We start from the raw sequence: 22,676 nt of genomic DNA, 5'->3' as shown, positions 1-22,676 counted from the left end.
TCACCCCCGGGTGGCGGGCTGGTGAGATAGTTAAAGACAGTTTCTGTTATCTTAGGTTGTTCTTATCACGCTGAAGTTTGTGTTTATTGATCCAGTAAGTTACCTGATTGGCTGAGACTTACTCGGACTCCAAACGACGTTGAAGCAGCATTATTTTCAGAAATATTTTAGCCTCCTTTTCTTGACAGTGGGAGGGAGTGGAGATCCATTGTTGTGCTTACTTACTGAATAATATTTCAATGGGAGGATACTGGTCTGTCTTTACCCAGTTATGTACATTTTCCTTGGGCAGCCAACATCCTCCTCTGGATCTCTGATCAGATGGCGTCTCTCCACTCGGGGGTTTTAATGGAGCTAAATTCAAATAATCAAGTATCACTTCACCCCTGAGCTCCTGACCCTTAAGAAACCTTTAGATTTAAAGCTGGACTAATAAAACCCCACTTACCCCTCAGAGGACCTGGATAGAAGGCTGTCTGAACATGGAAGTGGTTGGTAGAGGGCTGGTGACTTTAATATAAGATGATATCCAGCGGGTCAACACCCCATCACTGAAACACTTAATGAGAGCAGGAAATTGCTTTATCAGATGTACCGTACCCAAGGCTCCACCCGAGATATTATACATTTTTGCATTTTGCTTCATTCTATTAATACCCTGATGCTAATGTGGAAATTATCCTGCTGGAGTGAGGGGCAGCGTCTTTCAAGAGGCTCTACAACATTATGTTTCTGTCCCGTCACGTTCTTTCAACGCAGAGCCCTTTGGATCCCTCACTCAGATTTAGATGACACTCACTCTGCCCGTTTAAATACGTGGAGACAAATTTTAAAAGTAGTGCCCTTCACCCCAGAGCTCCACCTGAAGAGCTGTGAAACTCAGGGTTGGTAATAGACTGGGTGGGCCGGGCATCTGCCGGGCGAGCATGTGTTTGCAAAAAGCAGAAATCAAACAAAACTAGGAAAACTACAGAGTGAGAAAATGACTGGAGGTGATGCTGGCGAGTGTTGGAAGCCGACTGGTTCGAGTCCTGGAGGAGTCGAAACCCATTAAATATCTGCACGAAGCAGTTTACTTCCCAGAAGAACATATGTCGATGTGCCAAGTCTTTCCGAATAAATAAATAACCCACCTCGGGGGATAACTGTGATGAGTTGATGTGGTTTGATGTTGTGTAAGTGCCGACGTGACCGTCTGTCTGTCAATGTGTCTGAAAGTGTCAGGGAGACAGGGAGGTGTGTCTGAAGCCCACTGGAAAGTCACATAGGAGCGAGTGGTGGAACTGAAAATAAGGACGAATCGATTTAGAGGATAATTTTGGTTTATTACAACTTGGATTTTTGGATCTTGTCGTCATTTTTTATCCCTTCTGGCAAAACTGCACTCAGCAAAGTGGTGCAGGAACATGAGAAATCAGTCTAATCTGCCTCATCTGGACTGTGTGCATGTGAACATAAGCACACAGTCCCACACCTGTCATCCGACTGTGATTCAAACATTGTTAGATCCAGTTTCACACCATCTTTTCCCACCTGCCCACGTCAAACACGCAAAGAGGAACAATACAAAACAAGCATTACAGAAAAAATCTCCAATGGGACTTCAACTTGTCTGTCGTGAGTTTATAGAACCCCAGAGATGAGGCTTCACATCCATTTGTAATCTTATTTATGTCGATTTCCCCCAAACCCACACTGATATATTATGATTTCTTCTTTTAACCGAGCTATACTTTCTTCTTTTTTTTCAAATTAGATGGGCCTACACGGAGAGTTCCACGCTCCCCCTGGCATCTGAAGAGGTGTCCCCTGGGATACGAGTTCTCCTGGTTGGGAAACGCCTGTGGAGATGATCAGCACTTCATTGATCATCCGGTGTTCAGACCAACGAGCTGCTGTGAAGACAGATGAGTTTACGTCGTGCTGTCAGAATCTCTCGGCTCAGAAAACCACCCGGGACACTTTCCTGGAGCATTTATAGAAAACTAATGAATCCATATGACATGTGATGCATATAACACTCCGATAGATGCACGGATGCTTTACTCTTAATGGTGCATCCATCCTGAGCACAACAAACAAGCTGACGGGACTGCAAAGCATCGGTTTCAATCACTTCAGAAGGAAGTCGCTCTCGGTGAGTGAACCTTTCACTGAAGCTTGGATTCCTCTCATCGTCATGTGGCAGCGAGAAGCCGTCTCCACGGACCACGCAGCCGACAGGACGCTCTGCCAGCCCGTGTGTTCGAAACCCGACCGCCACACCTGGAGCCGCGGCGCCGGGGAGCCGTGGACCCTGGTGTACGCCGAGGCGGTGGCCGGCTGTCACTCAAACCACGCCAGGCTCGCTCCCACTAGCTCTCTCTCCCTCTCTGTTTTTCCCACTTTGTGCATGTGGTTAATGTATCATAACATAGCCGTCCATTATATCACACCAACCCACGGGGTCCATCATTCAGAAAGACATTTTCCTGTTATACAATCAGCCCATTTACATATCGCTTTGCATAACGTCGCTCAGCGAGCAGCAGTATCTGCAGCAGGGGAAGTGAAGGAGATGTGATCGTCAGCCAGGTGGCGAGGAAGTCGGTCTGAATTATTTTCTTATCGCGTCGTCCAACTTGATATCGATCCATCCGACTGACTGCAGCCTCCCAGCCAAACACCGGAGGAGGACGGGATCTCTCCTCCACCTGAGCATCCTCTCCACTGGCGGATGTTTGAATGTGCAGCTCCGCTTCCTGCAGTTCTCACTGAACTGTGTTCGACTCTGAGCTTTAGCCTTTGTTACCGTGTTGAATAAAGTTATTTAGTCAAGCTTTCAATAGCGAAGAAATATATCTAGTGAAGTGGTGTTATTTTTTTTTTCCTCAGCAAACCTGGACTTCCACTTGAACAGACCAAAGCTCTTCTACAGGAGGAATTTCATGTCCAAGTCACTACTGGTGAGAGTTTAACAAGGGAAGCATTTATTTAGGGCCTCTTCAGACGCTGGGTCACATCTGGGCGTCTCCAAGCTGATCTCTTCACATCTGGTTTTTAGAATTTACATCTCCTGTGACCACATTCAATCAATAAATCAAATTTTATTTCTATAGCTCATATTCACTGATTACAACTTATCTTTTGGGAATTAAGAGTCTGTACAAGGTGCGACATCCTCAACTGTCACAAAAAAACCTTTTTAATATAACAATATTTAAAGAACTCATACTCATAAGTGTCTTTAGAGGTGTGTCAATGTTTAAAGCATTTATGCAAAAAATTATATATCAGATCAGAGCTTCCTTCCCACTCAATATGCAAATAAACACGCACGTCATTTCTGTTCCCAGAGACCAAATGATGTTGTTTTTAACCAGCCTGATTATAAAGATGTGTTTGTGTGTCGGTGCGAGGCAGAGATAGAGAGAGAGAGTGGATCAGGAGGGGGCGAGTGAATCAACGCATCGTGTGCAGCTCTAATAAGATGTTACCCATTTGAAAAATCAGACAACTCAACTAACACTATGCACAAAGAAGTATAAATACTTTGGAGTTCAGTGTGAAACTTGCAGAGGTCGTCAGCTGAGTGGGCGGGGCTTCACACGTGGCACAGGACGGAATGTGGCCGCACCGAAAGTGGACTGAGTGATGGGAACTCAAGATGCATCTGTACATAGTCTGTGAGTGAGTGTTGCTCCAGCCCAGCAGACGTGCAGCATCAAGAAGTGCTGCACTCACTTCCTTGAGGCCTCTGAGTCCACGTCCATCAAAAGCCGAAACACAATGGAAGCATACACTCTGTATTCAGTCACAGCTCGGGCAAAGACAGATGGATGATTCAGCAAATCTCCTCAAAAAACACAAGCCCAGGCTTTGCAGGAAGAGGAAGAGGAGGAGGAGGAGGAGGAGGAGGAGGAGGAGGAAGAGGAAGAGGAAGAGGAGGAGGAGGAGCGGGGTTCAATTTGACCAGGGACAAGGTTTCATCACCCTGCAAGTTCATTTAGACGCTTCTTTTGTCATTATCATCACTAAATGAACTCTACACTGGTCTTTATTTAACTACACAATTTCGAGTTTGAATCCAGCCTTAAATCCAATCAAATTTTTCCTTTGTAACGTTTTTCAGAACCATTTAAAAAATCAATTATGTTTTGAGGTTTGAAATCAAAGTATAATTATCATCCAACTAAACCACAGCAGCTGGATCCCTTCAGGGTGACACGTCTTACTGGTGTTGATGGAAGAGCAGTTTGCTGGATGAGGGTAAAATTGACTGCACATCAATGTCCATGATTTAAAGGATAATAACTGCAGCATCACAGCTAAGTCTCGATATATGCAATCATATGAAAACAGACAAAAAATGCAAGTAAATAAGTGTTTGTGGTTTCATTTCCCATTAGATTCCAATGAAGAAACGTTCATCAGAGGAAGAAGAAAGGGGAAACACATGAGGTGGTAGAAAAAGCATAATTTCCACTGGAGCTTATAGTAAAAAATACGAAAGACAAAAACATGATGGAACATATTTTAGAACTTAATATGCAAGTCAGGGAGAATAGAAAAGACCTGCACAACCTGCAGAGCTGTCATCGTGACGCTCTGAAGAAAATACATGGTGTCCCGAATTATTCTGTCACATCATCAAATTAATCTGCTTCTGCTGTTTTCATCACCATATTCACAAACGGAAAACTGGAGACGGACGGAACAAAGCACAATCCGCACAAAAGTTCAGTCGACTCCAGTGGCCTTCAAAAACTAAAACCTGCACATAATTTGGCGCCAACTTTTTTCAGTCTATTCATCTTTAGTAAAATCCAGACTCACTTTACTACAGTCCCATAATCTGCTGCAAGTGCATGTCTGGTTTAACTGGTCACCACTGGCATTATTAAGGCTCAGGTTGGAGAAGACAACTCTTCAGGTGAAGTCACACAATGCAAATCATCATAAATTAGAGCGATTCCCATGCAAACCAAGCTGTCGGTGTGAATGTATAACAGGGAGATGATGTTGTGGGTGATGGATGTTATCCCGAGCACAGACTCCTCTGATTAGACGGTGGGTAGGTGTAACAAACAGCAAATGAATGCTGATTGATGTACATCTGTTGTTGCATTAACTATTGGCCTGTAGCCTGGCATCCAGAGGTGTAGCTGTTGTCAACCCACGTGGAATAATGAGCACTGAGGAATATTTAGACCTTGTGGGATGGAATAGTGCATTAATGGTTTGCTTCTGTATAATCCAACCGTGGTTAGGATGTTTACACGTAAAAAAATAACATGATAAATTAAATGTTTTGTTTTTTTTCTCCACTTAATCATCACATCACAACAAATTTAGACATTTAATTGTTGGAATATGCTGATTCTATCACTTTCACTGAGCAGGAGAGATGACAGGAGAACAGGGGGAAGAGATGAGAGGAGATGGGGGGGGCGACAGATGAATGAGACCAAAACAGCTACAGGAGGGATGAAGGAGAGGAGGGTATCAGACAGAGTAAACAGTTTGTGAGGCTTTATCTCAGAATAGAAGCTGCAGCTACGAGACAAGAGTCAATTTTCAAAACAGAACAAAGCTTTATTCTGGCTGAAAATAACTTTTTACTGCAGGATATCACTCGATTTTCATGATGCACGCTTTTTACACCCGGTGCAAAACCAAATATTTAGATTTGTGAGGCAGTCTTGGTTCTACAAGTACACATGGATATTCTTTGGCAGGATTATGTAAAAATCTCTGTTTTAGTGACTTGTAACTTTGGTCTGTGAGTGGACGAGAGGCTCAAGTCCAAATCCACACCAGATTGGAATGAGACACGACTCTTGTCTCGTCTCTAACAAACCCTGTTAAGTCTTGCACCTCCTTCTCTGAGCTGATTTGTCTCCTCTGGCTTTAATTTACCGAGCCAGTGTTTCATCCCCCTTCTTTCCGGGGAGGGAACAGGTTCCTGAGTGCAGTGGGCCGGTGGCAGGTAAAAAGCGGGGTAAAGGTCGCGCGGTGAGAGAGGAATACTAAGTGCAGAGCGGTGGGGTGGGGTGGGGGGGGGGGGGGGGGGGGGGGCGACGAAGGAGCAGTACGTTTTAAAATCGTGGGATTCATGCTGATAATGATGCTGTATTATTTATATGAGACCTGAAAAAACTGTACGAGCAGACGTTTGAAAAAAAATAAAAAATAAAAGATTATGCATGAAGGTCGCACTTTGCAAAGGGCACTGGAACAATTGCTCAGCTGAAGCCGCTTTATCACAATTGTCTGCCGAGCTGAGGCGGCTAAAAGAATCAGTGAGAAGCACAAGGACAAACAGAGGAGAAGTCGCCCGCGTGTTTAAACCTCTGTTGCTGAAAAACTATTCAGCCGAAGTTAACAACCAATCAGCTTTGTGTAGTGTTTTTTTTTCCCCTCCCCTCGTGTCCCCGCGGCGAAGTCATTCAGATAATAAGATTTCTCTCAACAACAGAGCAGACGTAGATGAAGTCAATTTACAATTTGAACACAAAACATAAAAGGCCAAATTCATTAATGGGCGGGGGGGGGGGGGATTATTGCATTGCATCTTGTGGAGGTTAATGAGAGAGAGGAGGGAGAACGTGAATGTTTTTCTTTTGGTTCGCCTGCTGCGTGTCGAGCTACAGCTTAATCCAACGAGGCAAAGACGGCTTCACATCTCGAATGGCTTTGGAAATTAGCTCTAAACTGTCGGTCGGACATTTTACCAATTAAGGAATAAGTGAACATTACTGTCTTTTGTATTTCCTATAGCTGCACTGCAAAATATTCTGCAGAATGCATTTTCTGCAAACAACATTTTGGGGATATCTACACAAAGCACAGAGTTTAACAAAACAATGTCACGGAACTACTGCAGTGTCTCATCTGAAGCTGCCTGTTTGGAACGAGCTGTTTGTTCAGTCTGTGCTGAGGCAGGTTGCAGCTTTTCTTTCTCAAACTTTGTAAGTGAGCTGCTGCAGGACCCGGTCCACAGAACCCCGAAGCTGCATCACCGCTGCTGCACAAAGAGCATTTCACCTCGTGGTTTAAAGGTAGGTGAAGAATCAGTTGTTGTTGCCGGTGTCAAAAGTACAAATACATACAAAAAAACTATAAAGTTCTCCTTTGGTACAGTGATATAATAATTCATCCGTAGTTTGGAACCAAACATAAAACAAACAGAGTCAAAAAATTTTTTGTCTAGTTAAGAGAAGTAATTTTCCCCTGACACAATCATTAAATGTTAATTAAGCCCCGTATTTGCATAGAATGCTTACGCTGCAACCGTAATTATCCGGCAAAATTAATGTCTTCATTATAGGTTAATTACCTCCTCGACTTTAAAATATTTTGCGGAACATTTAAAAAGATAAACAGTTGCGAAGGAAAGAGCGAAAATGCGTCCGTGTCGTCTGATTCGTGTTGTGACGGCGCCAAAAATCCTCTCACGGCTCTGAGTGCTCCGCTAACCACCGATCAGCAGCTGAGCCCGGTATCTTTTCATCTGAGTGTCACCACATCGGGCCTCCAGCTGCGACTGCTGTCAAACGTCTCCACTCATCACTATCAAGTGAAAAAACTGGAGGCTTCAACCCGGCTGGTGAATAATGAATCAAGGGTGAGTTATTAGTGTTTTCACAAATCACAAGTGAAAGGATGGGGTGTTTGGCAGCAGCTGCGGTTTAAGGGTTTAAAGGAGCTGGGTGATTACACAACATCTATTGGCAGGGATGGGATAAACTATTATGGTTTAATCGGTTTAAAATCATCTAGAATTCAGAAGTGTGTTTTTGTTCGTTTTGAATAAGCTCACAGAAATGTTTTCATGTTGCGCTGCCACGTTTCTACAATTGCTCAGAACAGATGAAACCAAACACGGCTCTGGAGAGTTTCCCTGAAAGAGGAGAGGTGTTCAACTGGTTGCAATCTGTAACCTCACAGGTAGGTGTCACTAAATCCTACACACTGGTCCTTTAAGTCCTTTAACTTTAAAAAAAATGCTGCTTGGTTATTTATCCTTTGAGTGTAAAGGGAGTGAGGAGGTCTCAGTCTTAATCTAATCGTTGGAAATAAAGTAAATTACGTCTTTAACATTAAGGGCATCAAGAACTGGTTCATATCATTTATTAAATTATTAATTACGCATAAAATGTGTGACAAAGTCCAAAAGTTTCCCATTTAACTTCAAAACAAACATATTACACAATCTATTTTCTTATGACTCAACAATCTTGGATGCACACTGAATCCCTCCCAGTTCATTAGTATCGTCATTGAACCTCCACCAGCTCCGTGTTATGTGTCAGGGGTTTTTCTAAAATAGGTCACGAGGCTCCCTGCAGACAGAGTCTCTAACTGTGGCCTCACGACAACCTCCACTCGCTTTTTTTGTTGATCTAATAATTACTAATTGCCCCCGGGCTCGTTAATCTCTTCTGGCTCTTCGGGCGTGGGCACCGCAGATGGTCCATAATGGTGTCGGAGCACCAGGGCCTGCGGCGGAGCATATGTGAATGTGTTTTAAAGTGCGCTTACGCATGGGCAATATGAACTGACACCGCCCTGTCAGCACACTGTCAGGGCTCGACTGCCGAGAGGTCAGAGAGCCACTCATAAGAAAAACTTGGGGAAATCCAGTTGAATCAGCACAACGGTTCGGGGAAGCACAGAGGTGGCAGCGGCGCCGACTCAGAGCCGGAGGACGTCGCAAGGGAAGCCCTTAAAATAGCTGAGTGAGACGGGGAGGTGGAGGAAGGAGGAAGAGGGGGAGACTGAGCGGGACATTTGTAGAGGGCCCAGAGGGACGGAGACAGACAAAACAAACAGAGGGAGGCAGCGAAACACAGGGTCAGCTTCACGGAGGCTGAGGAGAGGTTTATACAACAGAGCAGCGTTAGAGCAGAGACAGGGAGGAAGTCGAGACCTCTAAATCAACTGAGGAAGAAATTAAGAGACAACTTAAAAAAGATTATTAAAGTACCGGTGCGTGAATTTCATTTCAAAGCAAGAAAACAGATAAATTGCTCAATTTGACAAAACTCCGGTGCAGAGAAAACCGCTGCCTGGAGCTCGGACCAGACGTGGATCTCTTATCTCGGCTCAGATGCTCACAACAAAGAGAGTAATGGCTCAAAGAGTCTTACATCACTGTCACTGCCGTGCGGCTTCATGAGAGCACGCCAACCTGAAGAAATGATTATGTCTCTGTAAATGAACATGGACGAGAAGAGAGGTTGAACTTTAGGGAGATTTTGTTTGTTGGAATCATCCTCAGGTCCCTTTTCATCATTTTAAACTCCAGTAGAAGTGAACACACGACTCCAGCAGCCTGGGTTTGTCATTATTATCTGAAGTGACAAGTTTATTTAGCACAAGTCGCTCCTTTTGTTACTGTCCCTCGACTGCAGTTTAGAAAAGGAAACGGCGCCTGGATGAACATTAAGAGGAAAGTTTATCTTAAAACTTTGGCAGATAACCCACTCAGACTGCTGAAACCTCATATTAGCTGCGTCTGAACTTTTGGAAAACATTTCCCCGGATCTGGGTCAGAACGGAGCGGGTCTCTCCAGGGCCAGTGGAGGACAGACCATTACCTGCCAAACTGGACATGTGGTGATTTGAAAAGAATGGGACTGTGTTCTTTAAAGGAGATATATAATGGGATTTTTTTCAATTTTTGTTTCCTCTAGTGAGTCATACAGGTCTGCAAAGCTAGAAAGCCCAGCGTCTCCTCTCCTGCACCAGAAGATCTGTTCCTGGAGCCCCTGAAGCTCCTGAAGCTCCTAATTGACACCTTGTCAGTAGCTCAGCCCATACCTCCTGGTTATGATGATGCCCCCCAAAATTCAGCCGATAGCAACTAGTCCGGCACGCCCTCTTAAAACAACAGGAAAAGCAAGGGAAGAGGTCGACATTTCCCTACATGCACTGGAAGCGGTTGACCAATCACAACAGAGTGAACCAGCATTAAAGGAAGGGGTACCCTTAAAGAGACAGGAGCTGCACCCCAGGGTTTGAGACAGAGGCTGAAAAGAGGAGCAGCAGCATCGGACAGTTTGAGGAAAGTGATGTGTTTCAAGATTATGAACCTGAATATGAGCCAAATATGTCTCTTTTACGCAATAGAATTTGATTCCACTTTAATTTCTATAAAAGTGAGATGAACCGCAAATAACAGTAGATTGGATTTTGATTGAAAGAAGGTTCCTGGTTCCAATCAGGATCCAGCCGGAGTCTTTCTGTGTGGAGTTCGCATGTTCTCCACGTGTCTGTTCTCCTGCTTTCCACAGTCCAAAGACATGCAGAGTAACTGGAGACACTAAAGTAACTGGAGGTGTGAATGAAGTGATATACTGGCGACCTGTCCAGGACGTTCCCCGCCTCTCACCCAATATCAGCTATTGGGTTCCATCGCCCTCCGTAACCCTCAAGAGGACGAGCAGTAAAGATAATGGATAGAGGGATGGAGGGATTGAGGGATGGAGGGATGGAGGGATGGACGTTGATGCAAGTGTTGTTAAAGCCGGATATAAGAGGTGTTTCTGCTCACCCATCTCGGGATGGGGCCGTCCCTCAACAGGAACGCTGACTGTCCGCCGCAGCAGCTTGTTCCTGTGAGACTCTGAGCGCCTCTCGCGCATCAGCAAAGGGTGAACCTGCAAAAAAAGGAGAGCACAAGGTCAATACACAAAAAAAACACACATTCACTGCACCCTGTACACAAACACACACTCACTGCACCCTGCACACAAACACACAAATGCAGATGTGAACTCTTTGTCCTTCTCTCTGTTGGAGTAGAGGAAGCACTTTGTTCACGTTGAGCTTAATGAATAAAGCTATTGAACCGGTTGAGGAAATCAGTTGGGGTTGAATTAATCTTTGGTTATATTATTATTAAACAGTTCATTAAAACACCAGCAGAAACAAATCAAGAATAAAATGTTATAAAGGAGAGAGCAGCTACCAAAGCAACCAAGTGTTTAAGCGTGTTAAAGCTCGTTGTGGAGACACAGTTACATCATATTCCTTAAAGTCTGAACACATCATGCAACAAAAGTAAAAAACATGTTTTTTCTGGGAACAGGCGAAGGAAGAATTCAAAAACTTTATCACCCTCCACAGCAGTTGTTGCATTTTTTTTGATGTAGAAGAACTGAAAGAAAAGAAAAAAATCTATATATAGGAAAAAATAAAAACGTCTTTCACATTTGGCCCCACAGTCCCCGAATTCATAAAAACGAGGCATGAGGGAAAACAGAGGGGAGAATGTGCTGCTCCAATCAGACACCCCGGTCCAGAGAACACAGAGTAGACTGAGAAGTACACACCTATCAATCGTTAGCTAGTATTTGTTTGCATCACACTTCAATTCCTCCCAGAAATACACAGCAGAGTTTCTATTTTCAAATATCTGTGATGAATACACAGCACTGTGAAGAGTTTCCACTGAATCCTTAAAAACTCTGCAGCTCCACGAGGATTAGTTTGTAAAATAAAGGATCGACTGTGATAAGCAGGCGGAGGATTATCACCCGGCTGCAGCTCCGCTCTGCTCTTTGGTGACTGTTTGGCTTTTCTGGGTCCTTTTTTGGTTTGGTGGCCCTGATAGCTTCACTCTCATCAACCCTGGATGCAGATAAAAACGACTGCATGCAGCCATGAAACTGTTTGGTTTGGGTCTGGTGACATTAGCTTGGCTCTCTTTGCTGCATGTGCCTGTGAACACATCAGGCGGGGGAACACATCAGGCTCAGGTCGGGTTTGGACACGATTGCCTGTCAGGTCTGAGCTCAGCTGGTTTCCTCTAACAGACGTGACAGTGAACAAAGTCTCAATCCAGAGATCCAGATGTTTTCCTCAGGAAATGGTGGAGAAAAGAAAACGGAGCTAAAAGGTGGATTTGTCTTCTTCAAATGACCTTAGTCGTAACAATTTTATAAAGTGATAATACATTTATTAATTCATTAGGTGTAACTATAGAATCCTTTTGCCATCCATCACTACAGCTCTGCTACACTCTACCTTTCAACAGCTTAGAATGGAGAGAATTCTTGTCAAAAACATCTTTTCACATCTTAAATATTAACGCCTGAGCAAAGTTATGTCTCTCACATGTCTGACCTGAGGTGTGGACGCCTCTTCTTTAGAATGTGTAGTGACCTTGACGTGTTGTCAGCTTCCTCCTTTATGTCTGAACACTGAGATGTTTCTATTGTACAGGATTTTTCTCTCTGCAGGCATGTTAATGGATTCTATGCAGACAGATCTGTGTTATAATTAACTAATTTATTAGGATTATCCAATGCAGAGCAACTGGAAACCAATAAGAGTTCAGCCATCTTTCCAATTGGTGTTAATTAAATCATATGTGTATGACAGTGATTGGGAAGGTTTTTAACTTTAAGATATTTACTTTGCCCATGTTTGGAGTCTTTATTCACCTTTTTAACCAGAAAACAATATTTCACTTTGACATATTATAGCCACATAAAAAAAAATATATACAAGACACATCATGTTATTTGTAGACTCCAAAGGGTTTTAAAAAAAAATACCCCGATCATCAGATTGGTAAAAGTAGGATTTACGACTTTATCGGATTGCATTGGATTTTTACAGGTGTAGCCAGCAAAGTCACAAATGACTGTGTGTAATAAATGTGTTTTGGAGTTTGAGTTTGTGTCCCTCTGCACCAAAGTGAGCAGGAGGATGAATGAGTGTGAGCACAGTGCGGTGGGTGTGGTCCTCTGGGAGGGGACTGCAGGAGTCTGTCCTCTACACATCCGCCCTGACACAACCTCAACAAGACACCAGCACAGCCCCTCGCTTGGTTGTTGTCGTGTTGCGGTGCTTTTTTCATGTGTCGGACACAAGAGATCTGGTGTGAACACAGTGAGCCGGTGTCACTGGTGCTACTGAATGCAGAGAGAGCGCTGCAGGACAGTGCAGCCCGGGGGGGTGGTGGTGGGGGAAGGGGGTGGTGGTGGTAGTGGTGGGGGGGGTGGTGGTTGGGGTAAAGCCAACAACAGTGAAGGACACTGGCAGGTCACACTGAGCCACACGTACCACGAGGCGGCCGAGTGCCACTCACCCTGAAGGAGCTCTGTTGAGATGAAAGACAGTCAGATGTGTGTCTGTGTGTGTGTGTGTGTGTGTGTGTGTGTGTGATGCCTCCATCTTTGAGCGTGTACCAAAAACTACTATTTGGTATGTGTGCTTGTGTGACAAAGCGGGGGCACATTAAAATTTCATGCGGACACTGCTCCACTTCAAGCTACTAAGATTCTCCACTGCCACGCTACAGCCTTATAGCATCTGGCACATGCACACACACACACACACACACACACACACACACACACATGCACACACACACACAGACAAACACACACGTCTCTGCTGCCATAATCGAGTTAGAGCAGCCGAGCAGAAGATGCTTCACATCACAGCATCATGTTTCCACGAGTCTCTTGATCAAACTTAATCAGGAACACGCACGGTAAACATGTCGTACACATGATTACTCTCCACTTTGCTGCCGGTGAAACCAAAGTGCACTAAACCACATTGAACTGCGGCTCCGTCCCGGGGCTCACTACTGCTCCTTGTGAGGAAATTACAGAACAAGGTCGTTGATGAAGAATATATTGCACAGCATCCATTCTTTATGAGTCCACTGTGAGAATGCACGGAGCCTATACACCATCTTCACTTACTGAGCTCTCCTCTTGCTGGGGCGATAACTGAAGCAGGAGTTATCGCATCAAATCAAGTTTTTCCTCGCTCACTCCAGTTAAGTTGCTCCAGCCTTTTTAGGGAAGGGAGTGAAATATCACAATTGTTTTTTTTTGTTATCGTAATAAAATGTGGCTTCAGGTGTTTCATCTAGCGCCACCAACAGGTCAGAATCTCCACTGGATCAGCACTTGAGTTCATAACAAAAAAACTAGTGAACAGAATGAAATACATGTTTGCAAGTACAAATACCTTTTCACAGCAGACATTGTGACATGTCACAGCAGGAGAAGCAGGTCATTTAATGCCTTCCTGCTAGTTTGCACATCAGTATAGAGCGCTTGTCTCCGGACAACAGGCCCAACAGTCTCCTTGTGACCCCACATTTGAAACCGCTAGATTTTTATGTGGATCTGCAGCAAATTGTACAAACTCATAAAATGCTGGATTCATTAAATCAAGATCCAGGACTTATTCCCTGGTGAAATAGAAGAATAACACTTAATCTATGTTAGAGAAAGAGACAAAAAGAAAACGCTGGACCTGCCTCTTTAACCAGATTTGCAAACTCCGAGTTTCATAGAATTGCATTCAGTATTTTTTTACATAATACTACTGAAAAACTTAAATAACAACACAACTAACAAACGAGCACATGGTCATGGCAGAAAACCTCCTTAGAGGAAATATTGAGATAATATTTCCAGTGCTTTTCCTGCTTTTATCCCTTTAACTGCCACAGAAGGCTGCAGCCACATGTGTGAAGTTACTGGACAGACTTGAGCTCCAAGATGGTTGATGGTTGAACGAGTGAGCGAACAGCTGCCCGCCCTAAAAAAAAACTGATTCAAGTCGGAGCTGCAATATGGAAACACTGTGATGTGACAATCATTTTTTATTACCTCTCCACATTGAAAACTGCAGAGAAAAGTCTCCTGGAAAATCTATTGATGCTCCACAGCTGTTTGTGTTTGTTCTTTAAATAACACAACAGGAAGCTGTGCATCGGCTAAACCAGTGAATTAAAGATTTACTACGAGATAATAAACTGCTGTTAAAGATTACAATACTGTCATTAAGAAGTGCTTAAAATATTAAAACACACTGAGATATGTCTACAAATTATAGCTCCCATGGTTTAAGCAACATAAACATATATTTATTCATACCAGTGACTTACTTAGACTAGAAATAAAACCCATTAACTTCAATCTAAATGATTTCCCGCTTCGTGCATCCTGCCTCCATTTCAATCCAAGTCTTGTCAGAGCAGAGAGCTCTCCTCTAATTCCCTGTTTAACTAATCGAATATACTTAAGTGCCGATGAGTAACCATAAACCCGAGTTAACCTCACATTCAGCCAACTCCTCGCCGATCGGCAAACGCAAAAATAAAGTCACCGCTGCAGCTTGATCGCGTTTCTAAATATGCATAATGAGCAAAGCCGTGTTTCATAACGTCTGAGCGATGCACCGCTGCAGCTCGGGCTCCGTGAAAAAGGAGAAGCAGTGAGGAGAGTGCGGAGGAGTATCGAGCTCAGGTGATATCTCTGAATGGTTCTGTCGCTTATTGAAGGGGTAGCGGTGATTTTCTCTGCCGGGGTTAAAGTGATGCTTCTCTCTCCGCCCACATCCCTAGCTGTTTCCATGGGATCCAGAGGAGACAAATGGGCCTGGTCACTCTCATCCACAGACGCCAGTGGAGAGAAGGTTACTGGAAAACCCGAGGCATGTGTTTGTGTCTCCTTAATACAGATCAACAACCTACACTCTGTCCTTTTTAGGAAACAGGACTTTAGAATAAACTCTTGACTCGTCATCTCAATTACAGGAAACTAAATATGCTAATTTCCCTCAATCACATCAACTTGAACAAGAACGAACCCACTCGCTCTCTCTCTCTCCCCTCCGCCCGGTGCAATTCATCACTGACATCTTGACTCATGGAAAAAAAACACCCAGAATACCTTTCTTCACCACCCTGGCACTTCAATGGCTTCCCACCACTGCTTCCAGTAAGAGGGGGGGGGGGGGGGGAAACACACCTGGAGGCTATTTTTACTCTGCGTGTGGCAGGATTTGATTGGTCAGATGTTGCGGGGGTCTGCAGCTGGAGATGTGACATAACAGAGTGAGTGGGAACAGGAACAGACTAAGGAGCGTTTTGATTTAGTGCACAGTGGAACCCGAGCCATATGGATTTTTCTGGGGCTGATGCTGTGACAGATATTGAGGAGTAAAGAGTTTCTGCCAGATATTTTAAAGTTTAGCCTAAACGCTTTGTTCTAGATAAAGAAAATGCAAACACGTGTGGGACCTGAGCTTATTTATAATTGAAAAGTTAAGTGCAAATCTTTCAATCGGTAAAATAAGTTTTCATATTGACGCATAACGGTAAATTGATATGCAGATACCAACGTGTCTGTGTGTGAGACACATATTGGCTGAGTCGATAAATACGTTGTGTGCTCAATGAACTATAAACTGTGGAAAGTTGGTAAACATCCAGGTTTTCTGAAACTCTTCTCTTGCTGATTGAAAGCACGGCGCGGCCTCTCGTGATTTCAGATTTTAAATTAAACGTATTATCAACTGATGCTGCAGTGTAGCCAGGGGAGCCAGATCTTCTCCGTCTGTTATTACACATGATGTTAAACTTCGAGCTTCGGATGTGTGAACCAAATATAATCATGACCAATACTTGGGGAACATAGAGAAGATGTGATGTCTGACGTTGTGTCTCTTATGATTAAAGCAGAGTTTTAGCTTATATGAACAAGTTCTTGATGATTATCTGGAGTTGGTCAAACTTCATTCTCTCACATGTCTAAGGGGAGTAACTTGTAGATGAGTTGGGGGGGGGGGGGGTGGAGGCAGGGCGGAAGAGGTGGTGGCGGCAGGGGACGGACGGGAGGAGGAGGAGGAGGAGGGAAGGCAGTGCCATTGATCTGAGGAGGAGGAGGAGGAGGAGGAAGGAGGAAGGAGGAGGCTGTTTTTGTTCAGCTTGGCAGGCTGTGATGAGCGATGCTGCAGGCTGGCGAGCCCATTATGTCACTACTGCTTCATCAGGCCCAGCGGTGAGGGGGGGGGGTATGGCGGGACGCTGAGTATCAGTGTGTGAGTGTGTGTGTGTGTGTGTGTGTGTGTGTGTGTGTGTGTTTCAGAAGAGATCGAAAGAGACAATAAGAAAGTATAAAGTACATATCTGTGTGAAGAACAAGGATAAAAAGTGAGAGATGTGAGGAAGAGTCTGTGTAATGTGGGATTTCTGCACAGGGCCGTAACCGAATATATACTGCTGGGTTTGTAACACACACACACACACACACAGAGAGGTTGTTTCTCTACCCTCCTGGGGACAACCTCATTGACTAATGTCCGATGAGAGCACCTTCACCTGACCCTGATGAAAACTTGAAACGTCCTCCAACCAACACAGACTGGTCCTCGTAAAAAAGTGCACACAGACACACAAACACACACACACACACACACACACACAGGGTCCCGTACATCACGATAGGAGGCTGAAGTGGCCAAAAGCACGATTTGTCCTTCAGACCAGTGACGTCCTCTCACGGACAGATGTTCCTCCTCCTCCTGAGCTTCAGTGTTAGCCACAGAACTACAAACATACACCATTCAAGCACAGTAAACACACCATGGAGTAATGCAAATATTGAGTTATGTCATATAATATCTATATATATTATCTGTTATATAATATCCTAGTGAAACCTGAGTAAGCACAGGCAAAGAAAGCGAGAGAAAGTCGACAAAAACGTTTACCTGGAGACATGCACAGCGAGGAGCCGCTATTTGGCTTCATCACTGTTCTGCTAACTCAATAAGTCCTTCAAATAAACACTTTAAATATAAATGATAGCTCGGTTGGTTTCCTCCGTATCTGTGTAGATGCTAAGTGCATTAGAAAAGTTCAAAACACTCTTAAGGGTTCACATCCCACTGAGGGAGAGAGAGAGACGTGGCCAAGCGCAGTTCTTCTCAATAAAAATGATAAATGGCAGCAGATTTCTTTTAAGGTCACTGAGATCTGGCAGTTGCTCCCTGTAAGTTGGCAGGAGACAAATTAGGCCTCGTCTTCAGCTTTCTCTCCCGGAGCCTCCGAGGTGTTCAGGAGGAGGACAAACCTGCACGCGAAGCACGGGGACGGACAAATTAATCAAATCCGCCGAGTTAAAAGCCATTTAAACCCCTTGTTTGTACAAGATGACCTTTTGAGAAATGTTTTGTTTTTTGAGTGAGGGACGATTTTCTATTGAAATCGCAGGTAATCGTCACTGAAATAGCAGAGACTTTGTTAAAGTGGCCTCAGGAGCCTCGGGTCAGCGTCGCTCTGGAACAATCAACCTTTCTCTCCAGCGACTCCCTGCCCACCCACATTCATTCCATAATTAATCCCTCTACCTCCCACCTGAGTGTGTTCTCCAGGGTCACAAGCAAACATGCTGCCCCCCCCCCCCCCCTCTGTGTCACTTCATGCACTGGGACAACAGCAGATGCAGGATGATGAAGCAGCGTGTGGGGGGGGGGGGGGGGGGGGGGGTTGCAGAGCAGCTCGTGCTATCATCACACTGTGCAGGAGGAGAACGACACTTTAACCAAGAAATGAGAAATGCACTGATATCTTTTTCATTTTGTATTACTGCAGTGCTACGTCTGTGGAGATGATATTTCCCAGCAGACACTTGTAGGCTAAACAATTCCTGTGACCCCCCCCCCGCCCCCTGTCGGTATCTTCTTGCGTAATACTGGCACAGTTGGGGGACGGCAGCCTGGACACATGACTCAGGGGACAGGGCACTGGTGCATGGCAGTGGTATATGAAACTCTGTCGCCTCAGATTAATTTGAGCTGAGAAGAAGAGGAAGAGGAGGAGGAGGAGGAGGAGGAGGTGAAGAGGATGTCAGGCAGCCGTCACTGCCGGCCCTCTTCCTCCCCCTGCAGGACAGAAGGAGGCAGAGCAGACTGCAGATAGATCGATTGATGGAAATGTGATAGAACTCTCACAGATGAGGATCTAACAGATTATTAAAAACAATATTTGCCCAGAACTAATTCAGCTAATATGCCCAGGAAACTAATCAATGATACGACCCCTCAGGTTTTCACGTGTCTAACCCAAGTACTGGTCTATAGTTCTACAGTACAAATCGGGTCTATATCCAATTTAAAACCACATAAATGTGTTACGTCCCATCCTTCAACCAAGTTTCAGAGAAATCTGTTCAATAATTTTGTATTAATGCTGCTGACGAACACAGACTGACAGTGGTCAAACACAACACCTCCATAGCAGAGTTAATAAACAGATTCTGGGAACCAAAAATCCCAGTCAATTAAAACGAGGCAACATTGTTGACGTGCCAGTGGGGGTGTCCTGCATCACCAGGAAACAGTTCAATGGGACCAACACGTCAGAGTCCAGAGCTACAAGGGCGCAGGATTAACACACATTTTTTACACACAACAACCTCATTCCCCAAAGTGACACCTCATTTCTCCAGGAGGACCCCCCCCCCCCTCCCCCCTGCACCCTTCTGATGGCTGCCACTCATGAAACAACGGGGAAACAAACGAGCAGACAAACAGAGCGGCAAGTGAATGGAGCTGTGAGGAGAACAGAGACAGGTGGCCTGCAGGAGAGCCAGAGACGCCTGCCAGTCCCCCCCCCCCCCCCCCAGAGCGAGGGGGGGAGCGGAGGGACAGGTGGAAGGGTGAGGGCATGGAGGGTGAGAACCTGTGTAGGAGGGCAAGAAAGATGGAGAGGGATGAAGGGAAAGGGGAAGTGTGGCAGTGGAGACAGACGCAGGGAGGGTGGGCGTGAGAAGTATGAGGGGGAGAGAAAAAGAGATGGAACAGATGCACTGTATAAAGAGAGGTGAGAGATGGAGGGAACAGAGGGAGAGAGAGGAGGAGGGGAAAAAAGGGTCACAGTGAACGATTTATGCGGTAAATTACAACGAGGAACGAGCCCGGAGGAGAGCAAGGACACGCTGGAGAGCAGGGACTGGATGCTGAGGGTCGGACGCCGGGCATGAGAGCAAACAGAAAAACAGAGGGATGAGAGTTGAGAGGTGTGTGAGAGGAAAAACAACCAGGCCCTGCTCTAACCCAACCTTTATTTTGGCGAGACATCTAAAACGAATGGAAATAAATGGATGAGTGTGTGAGTGAAAGAGAAAAGAGAAGCGAGACGCCCGTTCTGCATGAGGAGAGTGACAGGCATGAATATTTAACGCCGCTGCCGAGGTGACGGATACCAGCACCTCAGCCCCGCCTCCCATCCACTGGCAGCTGCCGCCCTATTGGCACAATTAGACAGGGATCGGGCTGAGGAGGACTGAACCCGGGCTCTCCATTCAATCCCTCCAGAGCAGCACAGGTCTCTTATCATGATCTCAGCGCACTCTATCCCTCTGAGTGAGGAACCATTGAAATACTATTGGCTGCCGTGCACACACACACACACACATACACACACACACACACACACAGACACACACACTACAGTGAAGTCGCCACCCGCACGCTTTGACGGGGCCACATAAGGATTGATGACTTTACTGACGTGCCAGCTTCCTAGAACATAACAACAGGCCTCGGTGCAGGACTGGATTATTGTGCAATACAGTAATACACACTGTTTAATACCCAGAGTACATACATTAGTACAAACAGAGAGGCACATCACAATAAAACACAACAAAGCTAAAAGCTGCTTCACTGTTTTCCTGCAAACTGCTGATGTTTCAAAGTTTTTTGTGGCTTTCGACCAAATTAAAAAACCAAACCAGCGTCTGTGGTCTGGTTCTCATGATGCCAGCAGAGTCCTGGGAGGCGACCTATAGATCACACCAGGCTCGGGCTCCATTACCGGTACGGTGTCATAAGTGGTGTCATAAATCATAAAGCAGGCTCGCCGTAAACTGGGTGTTCTTGTGAGTAGAAAGTGCAAAGCAGAGGTGGAAGGAAAGTAGAAGAACAGTGTCCTCTCCTGGCCTGAAGAGCAACATGAGCTCCTCTTCACCAGCCGTACCATCCAAGCATCGATTAATCAAAACCATCAGACCTGATTCAAACAAGTGGTGTCAGGTATATTCTTAAGAAGGAGGGATTGGTCAATTTCTCCACAAACAGCTGATATGATACAGAGTGTTCTGTAGCAATTATTAGATATGAAATATTAAATGGTTTATAATGAGCTATGATGTAGTTATTAGAGGATCTTAATGCATTTTGAGTATTTTTAATACACACTACAATACAGTCTATGAACACTCCTCTGTATTCGTCAACTTGTTTTCCCACTAAGACACATTTCATGTGGTCACAACTGGGTTTTAATATTAAATCACTATTTATGAGTTTTGGAGACCAGCCTCCAGTCATGTGTGGTTTTTGTAACTGGTAAATACTTCAATCTTACAACTGTGTAAGATTAGTTCTTTAGTCTTTTATTCCATATTTATAAACTGCTAAATAGGGGGATCATAAATTGAAGTGTTAACATATACACCACAATACACAGTAATATGGCTGGGTGATAAAATCCTAACGATAATTATTTTTTATTTAATTGTCAACATGTATAACACAGTATGATAACAAATAATAACAACACTATAGATGGATTAATAGAAGGTCAATATTGTGTTTTGTGCACAGGAATGTTATTTTAGATGTTCAGGGGCAAGAATCAGTCTTTAACCTTGAAAGAAACAATAAACATAATAATTATGATTGATGCATGATTTCATTTGTGCCTATAGCCAGTTGCATGTTGTCCTCAGTTCCTGTCACTTTGTGTAACTGTTTGTTGACAGGATCACTCAGGTTGAATGCAAATAACCCCACGTCTCCCACTTTGAGAGGATTTTCTCTGCTGAGGTCAAAGTGACACAGTTTGGATCCAGTTAACTAAAGTTTCCAGCTTCCTGCCGACTTGACACTGGCTCTTGAAATGAACCCTGAAAAGAGTCGGCCTCAGGCGACAGTGATCCAGGGGAAGCTTGAGCATCTGGGACAGACTCTGGTTACTTCACTCGCTCTGATCTCTTTCTTATAAAACACGTATTAGCTGAAACGAGGGATTTCTCTAAGCAGCACAAAGACTCAGTCACTGTGTCAGAACATGTTCAGAACTCCTTCAACCTGTTTGACCCCAAAGAGACATGTGAAGTGCTTGCAAAATACAAATGTGCCTATTTCATGCTCATGTGATAAATGCTCTTTTAAGGTCCATGTGATACTCAGTGTGATTCTCTAATATTTGTATCTGCAACCTCTCCTGCAAGAGCAGCACCAGTCTCAGTGTGTTCCCGGTGTGTGGGGGTGCAGTACCTCCTCCTGGTCCAACATGTAGAACTGATTTCCAGGGGTCACACGGATACGGGGGTTCCAGCGGTCCTGGGGCGGACGCTCGTGCGGGGGGTCGCTCGTAGATGGAGCGCTCTTGCAAGGGGCGGTTGTGGGAGGGACGGTCGAAGGAAGGGCGGTCGTAGACGGGGCGGTCGAAGGAGGGACGGTCGAAAGAGGGACGGTCTTGGGCAGGACGGTCGTAGGAGGGAGCGTGGAAGGAGTGGGGAGGCTGGGAGCGATGATGGTGATGATGATAGGAGGGGGGGACGGCACACCTTGCATCTGGACAGAGGGGGGGGGGTGCAGGGGGGAAGGAGAGGAGAGGAGAGAGGAGAGGAAAGAAAAGGTCAGTTAGGATCAGCAGTGGGAGAGCAGTGATGCTGGGACACGTCCGTCCTCATCACATCAGTGTCAGGTGTCATTACAGTGTGTGTGTGGTTGGATCGGCCGGGAAGAGGTCATCACACAATACTTAGAAAGAGACTGTGCAGGCAGAGAGCAGAGGACACTAGAAAGAACACGCAATTCTGGATGATTAAATACAAATAATAACATTTCATAACACGTCT

At 44.9% G+C, this 22,676-nt stretch overlaps 1 protein-coding gene across 1 annotated transcript in view; it reads right to left on the bottom strand.

Moving 5' to 3' along the window:
* The window catches only part of syngap1b (synaptic Ras GTPase activating protein 1b), an 85,770-nt gene extending 63,389 nt beyond the window's left edge, over window positions 1-22,381 (bottom strand). Inside the window, 2 exon segments of the mRNA XM_053433515.1 lie at window positions 10,538-10,643; window positions 22,090-22,381. Coding sequence (XP_053289490.1) covers window positions 10,538-10,643; window positions 22,090-22,107 — 124 coding nt within the window. The 5' untranslated portion in view covers window positions 22,108-22,381.
* Between the last annotated feature and the right edge of the window lie 295 nt (window positions 22,382-22,676).

Source organism: Pleuronectes platessa, chromosome 10, assembly GCF_947347685.1.
Source record: "Pleuronectes platessa chromosome 10, fPlePla1.1, whole genome shotgun sequence".
NCBI lineage: Eukaryota > Metazoa > Chordata > Actinopteri > Pleuronectiformes > Pleuronectidae > Pleuronectes > Pleuronectes platessa.
This window is presented reverse-complemented; position numbering and strand designations above follow the sequence as displayed.